Source organism: Protopterus annectens, chromosome 3.part0 (genome assembly GCF_019279795.1).
Source record: "Protopterus annectens isolate FY-2018-M chromosome 3.part0, PAN1.0, whole genome shotgun sequence".
Classification (NCBI taxonomy): domain Eukaryota; kingdom Metazoa; phylum Chordata; order Ceratodontiformes; family Protopteridae; genus Protopterus; species Protopterus annectens.
In genome coordinates, this window is record NC_056731.1 from 102,726,149 (window position 1) to 102,737,810 (window position 11,662).

At 39.0% G+C, this 11,662-nt stretch overlaps 1 protein-coding gene across 3 annotated transcripts in view; it reads right to left on the reverse strand.

Moving 5' to 3' along the window:
* The window catches only part of RAPGEF5 (Rap guanine nucleotide exchange factor 5), a 1,983,710-nt gene extending 1,975,368 nt beyond the window's left edge, over positions 1–8,342 (reverse strand). The window contains exon 1 of one of the 3 annotated variants that reach the window (XM_044064607.1): positions 7,807–8,342. In XM_044064607.1, coding sequence (XP_043920542.1) covers positions 7,807–8,007 — 201 coding nt within the window. In that variant the 5' untranslated portion in view covers positions 8,008–8,342. The remainder of the gene's footprint in view (positions 1–7,806) is intronic. The other 2 variants (XM_044064608.1, XM_044064609.1) reach the window with 2 other exon arrangements.
* Positions 8,343–11,662: the final 3,320 nt, after the last annotated feature.

The window sequence follows — 11,662 nt, forward strand, 5'->3', positions numbered from 1 at the left end:
TGGATAACAGGAAGGTATATCCTGCCAGTGAACCTATATTGAGTGTGGGAATCCTTAGTTCATGATTGGCAGGTTGATTGAGCTATCCCCAGTCATCCAGGCTGGGTAATTAATTGGACACTAGCTGGCCAACAGGGCCACTGGACTTTATGGTGGGCACACACTGACCAATAGAAGCTCAAAGACCCCTCCTCAGAATTAATATGGGTCCCTGTTCTAGGTCACAGTAAACTGGGTCCTTATCTGACTTAAATACCCATGTCCGTTTGTCAATATGGCCAAATCACCCAGAGCCAATTTTTACACTGTCAGGTGGCTAGCCCTCATACTGCATGCAGTCTGTAATCTACATTCTCCTATCTAGAAGATACTGAGCAGTACAGTTTGATGCCTAAAGTGGCTGGTTTATACAACTATTTCCCCAGTAAGCACCACCTAGAGTCTGTGCTGCTGCCCATAACTCCACACTGCAGCACTGATTAAAAAATAGGATACTGCACTACACCTTTATGAATGAAAAGCTACCACCAGCTTAAAAAATTCAAACAGTCTCTTGCATTATGAAAGTCATAACGTTGGATGTAGATAATTGTCACTGTTGAAGTGACAGCCTGACTCCATGTGAAAAGTGGGGAAAAGGCATTATGGATGGATTCAATTAATTCTTCACAGAGCTGACATCTGTTTCATCAACTAATATGTTCTAAACCTTTATTTTCTTACCTCTTGGGAACTTTAGGGTAAGTGGACAACCTGTTTGAGGAATTCCAATGTGTCTTGCTCATTATTTAATGAGGCACAGCCAAGGACATGCAAGCTTAAATACCCCCTCTACAACACCACACAATTGTAAAAATGATTCCAAATTCTTGTTCTACTGAACCAGCAGAAATTAGACTTAAAAGGCCACATGAGCAGTACATTATAGCTAGCCATTAATACAGCCTAACAAGTCAATAGGCAAAAATTTGTAAATCATTTGTTTGTCAGTAGTAGCCACTTAGAGCCTATACAATGTAAACTACCCATAGAATGCATCACTAAATAGAAGTAAGGAACTGGTTGCAATGACTGAAATACAAGCAAATTGTGCAGTTATCATAAACAGAACTGTCAGAAATGCATACGTTTGGTTCAAGTTATGACCCTGACAATGGACTATTATTTGTGTGTTCTTCCCTTTTTGCTTCAGCAAAGATCTTTAGAAAACAGTGCACTTTAATAACCATTACATACTGGATTGAAAAGCAATGAAACTTTATCCTACTCATCTCCATTACAGCTACATAATATACTGAACAGTCATTACTCACAGGTGGCTTGTGGGTGTGCCTACAGTTGTCATACTTATCAGACTAGCTAAACACCAGAATGCATGAACAGCTGGCAAGCTGACATTATTGTAGAAAGGGTTACAGCTGGGCAAAAGAGCAAGCAGATACTAAAATTAAATGTTTACAATTTACTACATTTATATTCACTGCTTTCAAGCAGTTAATGTCTGATATAATTGCTGTATCACTACTTTTTGTATGTTTGAAACAAAGCATTTTGGTACCTGTTAGTGCAAATAAAATTCCCTAATACCTATGTGCATTGTAACACTATGCAGTATTATGTTTAAGAGTGCCATATCATCTACATACATATATTATTTATACAAACACGGTTTATTTTTCCCAAGCTACACATCTCAAACATCCAATGCTTTTTTACACTCTTCTGTTTGATGATATTTAATGCAATGATTCAGATACGATCTGCATTCTTCAAATTTCCCCCAGCAATGTCTTGTCTGCATACCACTACTTTTCATGTGCTGTACAGTTAGGTTTGTAGGTAACATTAAACAATCAAACAAACCATCCATGCCAGAGTTCATGGGAAGACAGACAGAACACACTGAAAGGTAGGAGGCAAGATTTAAAAACAAAGCAGCAATCACAATTACTATTCTGGACAACAAAAAGGCTACATTAAATTCATAAGGCAAAATCACTGTAAACACCTACAGGAGAGCAGCTTAGAAATGTTTGTACATGCAACTTATATTCAGCTGCAAGATCTCCACAAAGACTCTGTGTTGATTACTTGTAACAAGAGTGTTTACCGAGTTAGAAGTGTATGTTAACAACCCACTCCAACTCCCAGGTATCAGTATTCCTTGACAGTGTATAAATATCATAACACTACCTAAAGTACTAATGTTTCAGAGAAAACTAAAATTAACTTTGGCATTCTTTCCTGGCAGTGGAATGGGGCTATCAACTACAAACTAATTTCATTTTTCCCTTTCCAGTAGGATCTGCTATTAACTGTCAGAGTCCTGGCCACTTAAAACCTCCAGTCTCACAGCCAGGGACTCAAGTCTGTTACAGCTCACACAGACTGCCACACTTCCTCAAACTTAAATAATGTGTTCAGGTAAAACATGGCAGTAGTATGCTGAGTGCAGCTGCCAAACACATTATTCAGGTTTGAGTCAGGTTAAGTGCAACAGCCATGAGGAGAGAGTGGGAGTGTAGATTAGGTTTTTAGGCAGGGATCAGGAAGGAGGGGAATTTAGGTTCAGGCAGTGATGGGAGACAATGGGAATTATTTTGTCTAAAGGTAGGAAAGTGTTTTGGATTATGAAGTGGGAAGGGAGTTTTAGGGGAAAGGAGTGGAGCTTTAGGTTTAGGAAGGGGGAGGAATATTTTATGGTCGAGGATATTAGGTTTAGAGAGAGGGAGTGAAGTTTTAGGGTCAAGGAATTCATGTTTAGGTTTAGGGAAGGGAGGGTAATGTTAGGTTTAGAAAACAATTGAGGAATTTAGGTTTAAGGAAGAGGAGGGAAGTTTTAAGGGAGTGATCAGGGTATTTCAGGGTTAGGAAGCAGGAATTCAGTTAGAGTTTGAAAAGTGATTAGCCCTACCAGACCCCCTGTTGTTGACTGGTTGGAGGGTAAGGTAATTCAGAAGGATTAGACTGGTGGGAGTTGGGGCACTTAGCTTGCTGTCACTTGCTGTACATGGCAACAACGAGTGAGCAACAACAAAACTGCATAAAGAAGCAGGTAGAAAAAATACAAAAACAGCTATTAATACACAAAAGCAGTTGTATTTTATAGTGCATTTAGTATGGAAATTTGAATTTTGCATCTGCCAGTTCCCTGACAATTTCAGCACTGTAAGCTCAGTTCTGCACTTGTGTGACAAAAGAGATACTGTCAGCACAGCTGTCTGGAATTTTGTAAATGGTCATATGTCATTTGTGAATATCAACATGATTCATATGCTTGTGGTACAAATGTATTAGAACTGCATGTCAATATAAAATGGTTTGTACAGACACATGCTGAAGAGATGTATCCACAAAGTACCCTACTGGAAAAAAACAGAAATGTATATAAACTACTGTAGCTCTGTAAATGTATACATTTTAAACAGTGGGAACTGACACCTAGAAGGTTAACTTGAAAAGCTTTGTTAAAATTGTTGAAATTAAATTATTTTATAACTGTGCCATAAAATATGGTTTCAATGCAGCAAGGAGACAGATGTCCAAAACTAGGGAGCCTTCCACATTGTCTGGGAAGTGTTTTATTGTTTTATGTCTTCCAGCAGCTACAAAGATTTAAGAACTATGTATTTTTCACAGGTAGATCCTAAAGGTCGGCAGTTTCTAGCAATGGGGGTTTAGCTTGGGAACTAAAGTCATATGACAAACAGGCAGTAAAATGGAAAAAAAGCTACCTCACCCTTCCTTAATACATCCACAGGCGTCCCCCAAGGTTCCATTCTAGGGCCCCCTACTATTTAACATATTTATAAATGATTTTTAGCAAGCCATTCCAAACTCCAGCCTCGTTCAATATGCAGACGTTTCTACTATAATATGTTCCTCCCCTTCCACCAAACTGAGCAGTGGATGCTAGACAGCTATCTGGCCTTTAATGCAACTGAAACAAAACTTGTGCTATTCAATGCCTCCAACACCTCTTCCATAAATAAACAATCCTTCATAATTACCAGCAAAAAATAATACTCCCCTAGAAATGGTCTCAAATTACTAGGAACAACCATTGATGATCAATTACAATTTAACAAGCATCTACATGTAAATATAAAAAAAAAAAAAACACATAAAAACTAAGTATGCTTTACTGTCACAGTCACTTTCTCTCTCCCTCCACCAGGATTACACTAGCCAATACATACATTATCCCTTCCCTTTTATATGGTGCGACTACCCTCACCAACCTACAATCTTCCCTCAAAACAAAACTCTCATTGTTATAATAAAATATCCAAATTTGCTGCAGGTCATAGTGCCTCTTCCCACCACTGTAATTCCCTTCACCAATTAAGTTGGCTAGAGCTACCCAACTTCCTAACTTATACCCAGCTCATCCAAGCACATAAACCCATTCATACACCATCTGTCTGCCTCTCCCTACCAAACACCTTTGAAATGCACTGACTCCTGAGATCCAATTCCCAAAACCTTATTAAATTGCACAAATCCACATGTCCAGCTGGGAATCACCTGATGTCCTTCTCTCTTGCACACCTTTGGAACTCTCTCCCATCTCCTATCTGCACCATATCAGTCTCCCTTGTTTAAAACCTCACTGCACTCTCACCTTACTTCACAATGGAAATGCTCATGTGCCCATCCTACCTAATTCTAACTACACTTTCTTGCCAGATTTCCATACTCATTTGTGCCTGTCACTGCCTCTTATAGTTCTCCATCACTAGTGATGTACATCACCAATGACTAAATAACTACTTGTTATTTCTAAAAAAAAAAACAGAAACTTGGTCTCCTTTACTGGAATCACAGACTACCCCCTTCTTCCTCCAAACTATCCTTAGCCGTCTCTCTTATTACCCAGTCTTCTGTATGCCGCTCCAGTTTTCACCAACCTACAATCTTCATTTCTCTCTAGACTAGATACAATAAAATAGCTAGATTTGCCTCTAATCTAACTAGAAAATCCCACCACTGCCTTTTCCTTGAATCATTACAATGGCCCGAATTCCCTAAGTAATTGTCTTTCTTAACTGCACATCACACACACAGTTCTGTATAATCCCACTTCCTGCCAGTATCTCTAACCTAGTGTCCCACTAGAACACCTGCTGTTAACTTCGCACATCTAACAAAAACCTTCTTGATATCTATAAGCAGTCAAAAGCTATCGGCAAATCTTTAAGTACTCTGTAGCTCACACCTGGAATTCCCTTCCACTGAAAATAAGAAGCATCTCTCATAAGCTGCAATTTAAACAAAACTCAAAACATTACTTTTCTCAACACCTGGCCTTGCCCTTGTCATGCACCTACTAGTCTTCTTACTCATTTCTTCCTTTACTCCATTTCTGATCTCTTCAGTTTCTCTCTCTCTTTTTCCACCTGCTTTCTCCTTTTCTTACTCTCCCAATATTGCATTTTAGAATATCCAACAATCTGCTCTTGTAAATTACTCCCACTCAGAACATACATCTGCTACTATTTTACAATATCAAAAAAAGTAATTGAATACATCTCTTTTCCTGTAATGTCTCTTATTATTACTGCAGTAATTGAAGTCCTATGTAAAGTTGAAATTTTTTACTTTGTATTTAGCTACTGCTTTTTTTCTCTCTTGGATTGTCTTGCATATTAACTGGAGCTTTTGTCCTCAGGTCTCCACTGAAAATGGGCCTTTGGCTCAGTTGGACCAACCCGGTTAACAAATGACAACAAATAAATCGAAACTGCAATTTACTGCATTTGCATTACTTTACAGGCAGCAGAAATAGAAGCTTTTCTGCATATTGATCCAGAAGTTGCAGAAATATAAATTGCAGATGGTACAGCAAGGCCAAAATATATTTTAATTATTTTAAACAAACAAACATTCTCTAAACTGCATTTGCATAATTTGTTGTATTCCACCCCACAATGTACTGCGAGGATCATAGATTATTACTAGGCTAGCTGCCCTCATGGACCATTTTTAAGCCTAGCCAATTACCTCCTATGAGAATCAAGCCCTGCACCTTGTGCTTCTAAGGTAAACACCTTAACTATTACACCACCCTCCCATCCCAGATTTTCTATGAATCTATTTAACCCCAGTTTAACATACTATGGGATTATAACACATTGCAGCACAGACACTTAAATTTGTTTCTGAACTACTGGCATGCGAGTTCTCAACACCCCTGGTTCTACGCACAGAACTTGAAAACACGGAACAATGGCTGGCAAGCCAATCGCAGCAAGTTGTCATTTGCCTGAGGGAGGTCAACTCGGAATTTCCTGTTTTTTCTCCACTGTTTTTTTTCAAGTTTTCGCCTTCTCCTCTGGGTAAGATAGACAGGTTAGGCTAGATTGTCGCAGTCATGTAAGCAGAAGACAGGAAAGGTAAGGGAGGCCAAGGTAAGTGGGGGGGGGGGTCACAGGACTCGTCAGTTGGACCTTCCACAGGACAGACAGCCCCAAGGGATTGTTGTCAGGGGACTTACCAGCCCAGCAATGGCTCCTTGGCAAATTGTAAGGCGGCCCAGGGGAATTGTGATGAACTGTGAAATGAAAAAGTTGCTATGATCTGGGTATGTTGAATCAGAAACGCCAGATATCGACATGCTGTCTGTTGTCCTGTGGGTTTAGGGGAATGCCATGAAAGAAATAAAATAGCCTCCCTGACATTCCTGCCTTGCACACATCTCATAACTGGCTTCTATTTGAGAAAGGTCTTTGGCAGTAAATGGCAATAAACACATGGTTGCGGCCATTTAATCCATCTGAGGTGTCTGTTTTTATTGAATATGCAGCTTGTAGTAACCCTGACTTGTACAGCATGCAACCTTGAAACATTTACGGTCAACGGGGCCAGGGAATGATAATGTTTTGAGCTGTTTTTTGGATATGGCTCAAAAGGTTGATATGGATCATTAAATGAATTATGAACATTATGTTAAATGTTTTATGTAAAACAAAATCTAAAAGATCATTTTGTTGGCATCAATAGCAAGGTAAGGTATTGGTTCACTAAATTTTATTAAAAGCAGGTAGAGCTGTACCAGTCTCAGACAAACACTGTAGGGTTGCCACTTTTTCAAATGACCAAAGTGGGACATTTTGTAGGACTGAGATTTTGCAGGACATACCCACGGCCAGTGGAAAGGGCAGAACTTCACTTTTTTTTTTTTTTTACAAAATACAAGCTTATTTTGTAGCATTTGAGTTGCTTATGCTATTTCATATATTTATGTGTTCTAGACACAAAAATGGCTGTTTTATGCAACTATTAAAGAAAACTTAAGAAATATATTTTGCCTTAAAATCTCCGGACACTTGCCATTTTTTTTTTTATTTTTTCCCCAGGGCGAAACTGCCCAAGGTGGGACTGTCCCTCGCAAAGAGAGGCAGGTGATAACCCTATAACAATGCTGAAGTCAAATCGCACAATCGTAGATGGATGACCTTGAGTAAAAATATTTACCACTTCCTATGTTTGGATAGTCGGAAACGCGAGCGTCCTCTCAGGTGTGTTTTCATACTTTGGTTACTTTAAATTTAAATACACACAACCACAACAACATGTTCAAAGCTCCTCATTCGTTCTTTCATAATCAAGCTATTAATTTTAAATATACCAGACCAAAATAACATTTGTAAAGTGTAATCACAGTACAACCAAAAAAAAAAAAACTGACAAGGACTGGAGCTGCAGTTACCGTAGCACAACCAAGTGGACATGGACTCGAAAGTATATACAAGAAGTGACTTGTCTTATTCCTATAAATTGTTGTCTGAAGTAGAGTGTACTCACCGCGCCAGTACTTCTCCTCCGGAAACTGAGTCCTTGTCTGAACAGCCCAGGTAAATCCTTCAGTTTGTGCCTCTGTTGCGATTGCTCTTTTCCGCGAACCCACTTCAAAGTATCAACAGTTCCAGGTTCGGGGTTACAGCAGTCGCCTAGATAATCTGTAGGATCCGGCCCCACTACTTGTTCCATATAGCCTGCTTTCATTACTCATTATTGTGTACAGTGGTAGTAACATGCAGTAATTCCACCGTCCTACCAATATGCAGGTATACTTATTTCACGTTGTGTACAGCTCTCGGTTTGACCGACACTCCAGATAAATCACAAATGTATCACAATGGTCCCATCCACATGTAGGCAGTGAGGTCATCTTCCACACAGGTGCAGGAAACCCATTACTCACCACTTCCACTCCGTCCTCCTCACGATTTTCCCCGAGGCACCCGCGCCTTCAGTTCTCACAGGAAAGGATCCCATTTCTCTAGTCTCAGCACATGGATGTGTTGTATAAACCCAGCCGGAAGAAAGTTACATGCATCCCAAGCACATTACTCAGGTAAAGACGTTAGCAGGTTACGCGCCGTTGCTATGCAGATATCCGTGGGACACCTCCTCCTGAGTGCTTCGCCAGGTTATGTTTCTGTTAATAACATTTATTAAAAACAAAAATGCTATAGTCATAGCCTGCAGTTTATGATACAGCAGACTGAGCTGTTAAGAATGGGTTCTCCCGCTGTGATTCAAAGCAGATATTTCCAAAGATACGTGTGCTGTGGAGTTTTAGCAATGTAAAGTGCATTTACCAATAAAAATGGCCCAGTGGTGGTTTATATTTTAAGAGCTTAGTGAGTAGTGTTTCAAAATGCGGCGCGATTTGCCAGTTAGTTGTTTGTTGTCCCTCAGCTGTGGGCATATATGCTGAGATGGATTTACCTATGAAATACACCTCTTTTCTACGTAAATTAAAATAACGATCATTAAGACATTGTGGTCCGTTCATCATAAATCACGGGTGGGTGGAATTAATGCCAGGAAACTTTGCTTTGTTGATACCACAATCTATTGAGAAGGTTGTGTTTAATGTCAACAATGCTGTGTATTTTTAAACCCCTCTGATAATTCCAAGCAGAATTATAACACAAATATGACAGAGGTCACTCGCTTTTAATGGGTCTGAACAATTGTTTCTAAATATATATATTATAAGAGATATATCTAGTTCCCAGATTATGTTTGGGTGTACTCTGCATTATATTTGGGAAGGTGATCCAATGAGTTCAATGCCTTCTGTTAGTTAAATGATGTACTGAGGATACCTTGCCTCTTAGTTATGACCTATTAGAGGAAGACCACCTGGAAGACAGGGTGATCCGAACTGAGCCTTGATCTAACAATTGTCTTCCAAATATCTCAGAGGGGTCTGCTGCTTACACAAATTCTGGTTTATAATGGGTCAGATCAATAGGTGCTATTAGACTTTATTATTATATTAGACTTATTAGGCTAAAGTTAAAGAAAAATAACAGGCTTGTTATCTTTGCACATGCCTGTTAATAATACCCTTTAAACATCCCCAGTGTTTCTTAAATGTTACTCTGTCTTTCTACAAATTCTAGACTTAATTTCTGAAACTCTGGGGTGCATTTCACCTTGCATTCATCCAAAAAAGTAATGTACAATTGGGAGTGTTGATCACTTGCATCGTTCTCCTAATAAACTACAAAACTGAGAGGCTCATTTGTATATTATAGGCTCACCAAGTGAATACTGTGTTGTTTTTGCTTTTCCATATATTTACACATTATAGGTGGAATATCTGAATACTATTATGTTCTTATTTTTCTTTATCTACTGCAAAATATACATTGTTACAAGAATGCATTCCATAGTGTATTGTAGATTAATGATTCTTGTGTTCCAGCTGATAGTGTTAACTGTTTTACATTATTGTCTTTGGTTGTACCTTTTGGGTACACAAGTTGTGAATGAAAAAGGTCAAATGGCCAATACACCTTCTTGATTAACAAGTGGAAAATAAAAAGAAATGCATATGTTTATACATTATAGACTCACTAGGCAAATGTACTGTTATTCTTGCTTTTCTAGTATTGCACTTGATATTACAACTGAACATCAGTAAATATTTTTACTGCTTTCATTTCTTACTTTTTCTGCACTTATAGCTTGTAAATTATCTTTTTTTATGTGTATTGTAACCGTTTCATAACTGTATTGCATTTCTCCCAGCTCTTGGGACCTTGTTCTACTTTATGTATACTAAAAGTCTTTCATACTTGTTCAGAGGTGTATACTAGGCTAATGGCCCTGGAGCCCTTACAAGCCTAGCCCATAGAATTACCCTGGCATGTTGCCACTTGACCTTGGTTCCCAATGTCTCTGTCGAGTAGAGACACTGGAGTGATCCCAGGGTGAATCTTTCATACTTGTTCATAGGTGTATACTAGGCTAATGGCCCTGGAGCCCTTACAAGCATAGCCCATAGAATTACCCTGGCATGATGCCACTTGTCCTTAGTTCCCAATGTCTCTGTCGAGTAGAGACACTGGAGTGATCCCAGGGTGAATTTTCTATTTCCCATCCACATGTCAAGATTCCTCTTGAAGAGGAGCAGTGAGGTGCTCTGTTTGACATGTATGGGAAGTCTATTCCATAATGTGGGCAGTCTCTGGGTTATGAACCTGTCATTCCAGCACATTCTGCTGTTTGTGGTAATGAGTTTGAGGCCTCTGGAGCATGTGGTGTGGAGGGATTTGGATTTCTTTAGCTGTAGCATTTGTAACAGAGCTGGATCAGACATGTCTTTGTAAGTCAAGCAGGGATTGCCTCTAAGTAGGCAATATGAGACAGAATATTTGGAGTTTTTTGAGTCTGTCCATATAGGACAAGTGCTTAATGCCTAGGATCCTCTTTGCGAGGTACTTTTGCGGCCTCTCCAGTTATTGCAGGTGTCTAGTGAGGTACATGCCAAATGGGGCATTGTACTCGATAATTGGCCTAATGAGGGAAGAGTAGAGAGAGACAGTGACTTCTTTCTTCCTGGATGAAAAACCCTTAGTAATGAGTGTGCCACACAGAAGGACTTTCTGATCACAGTGGCAATGTTGTGGTCAAAAGAGAGGTTGCTGTCTGTGAAGACTGGTAGAGGAGGGTGAAGGCTGCCAGCCTAGTCAAATATAATTATGTACCAAATTCTATCATTTGTAAATATTAATGTGACTCACAGGCTTGTTGTCTTAAATGAAAAAATGTTAAACTTAAAACAATGCAGCAACATTGCCACCTGCTGTAGAGAAAGCTAAGTCAAGCATTTCTTGTTGGTTCTTTGAAATTAAAATTATTTCATGACTGCCTTTGATGTTTACAAGTTGACTCCAGTCCGGCTAGCTGAAGGCTTCCTGCCTATTGTTTTAAGGCTAAAGGTAATGACCATAATTTACATGTGGAATGTCCTTTATTGCTCTAAATGTAAAATAGTGTAAATGCAATTTCTGTCAGCCTGGGAACACCAGGAAAGTGTGACATGATGTAATGATTTAGCAGAACTGCAGTTTCAATTTAAACAGTGAAAATCAGAGATTATTAAGCATTTTTGTCTTGATATCCAACTCAGTACTGCCTTATGCTGTCCTTATGTAAGTAGTATGTTAGAACTGTGTTTTCTCCTAGAAGTAGCAAAGAATTATAACGATTAGACTAAGTGTTTTTCTGTGATGTCAGAACTGTACTACTGATTTATTTCAAGTATCTCTGTGTGATCTCTGGACTCCCTTGTCTAGCACTGACTGAGTAGTAGAAAGTATTGTCTTGTAGTTTTAATTATTTATTATTAAATATTTTA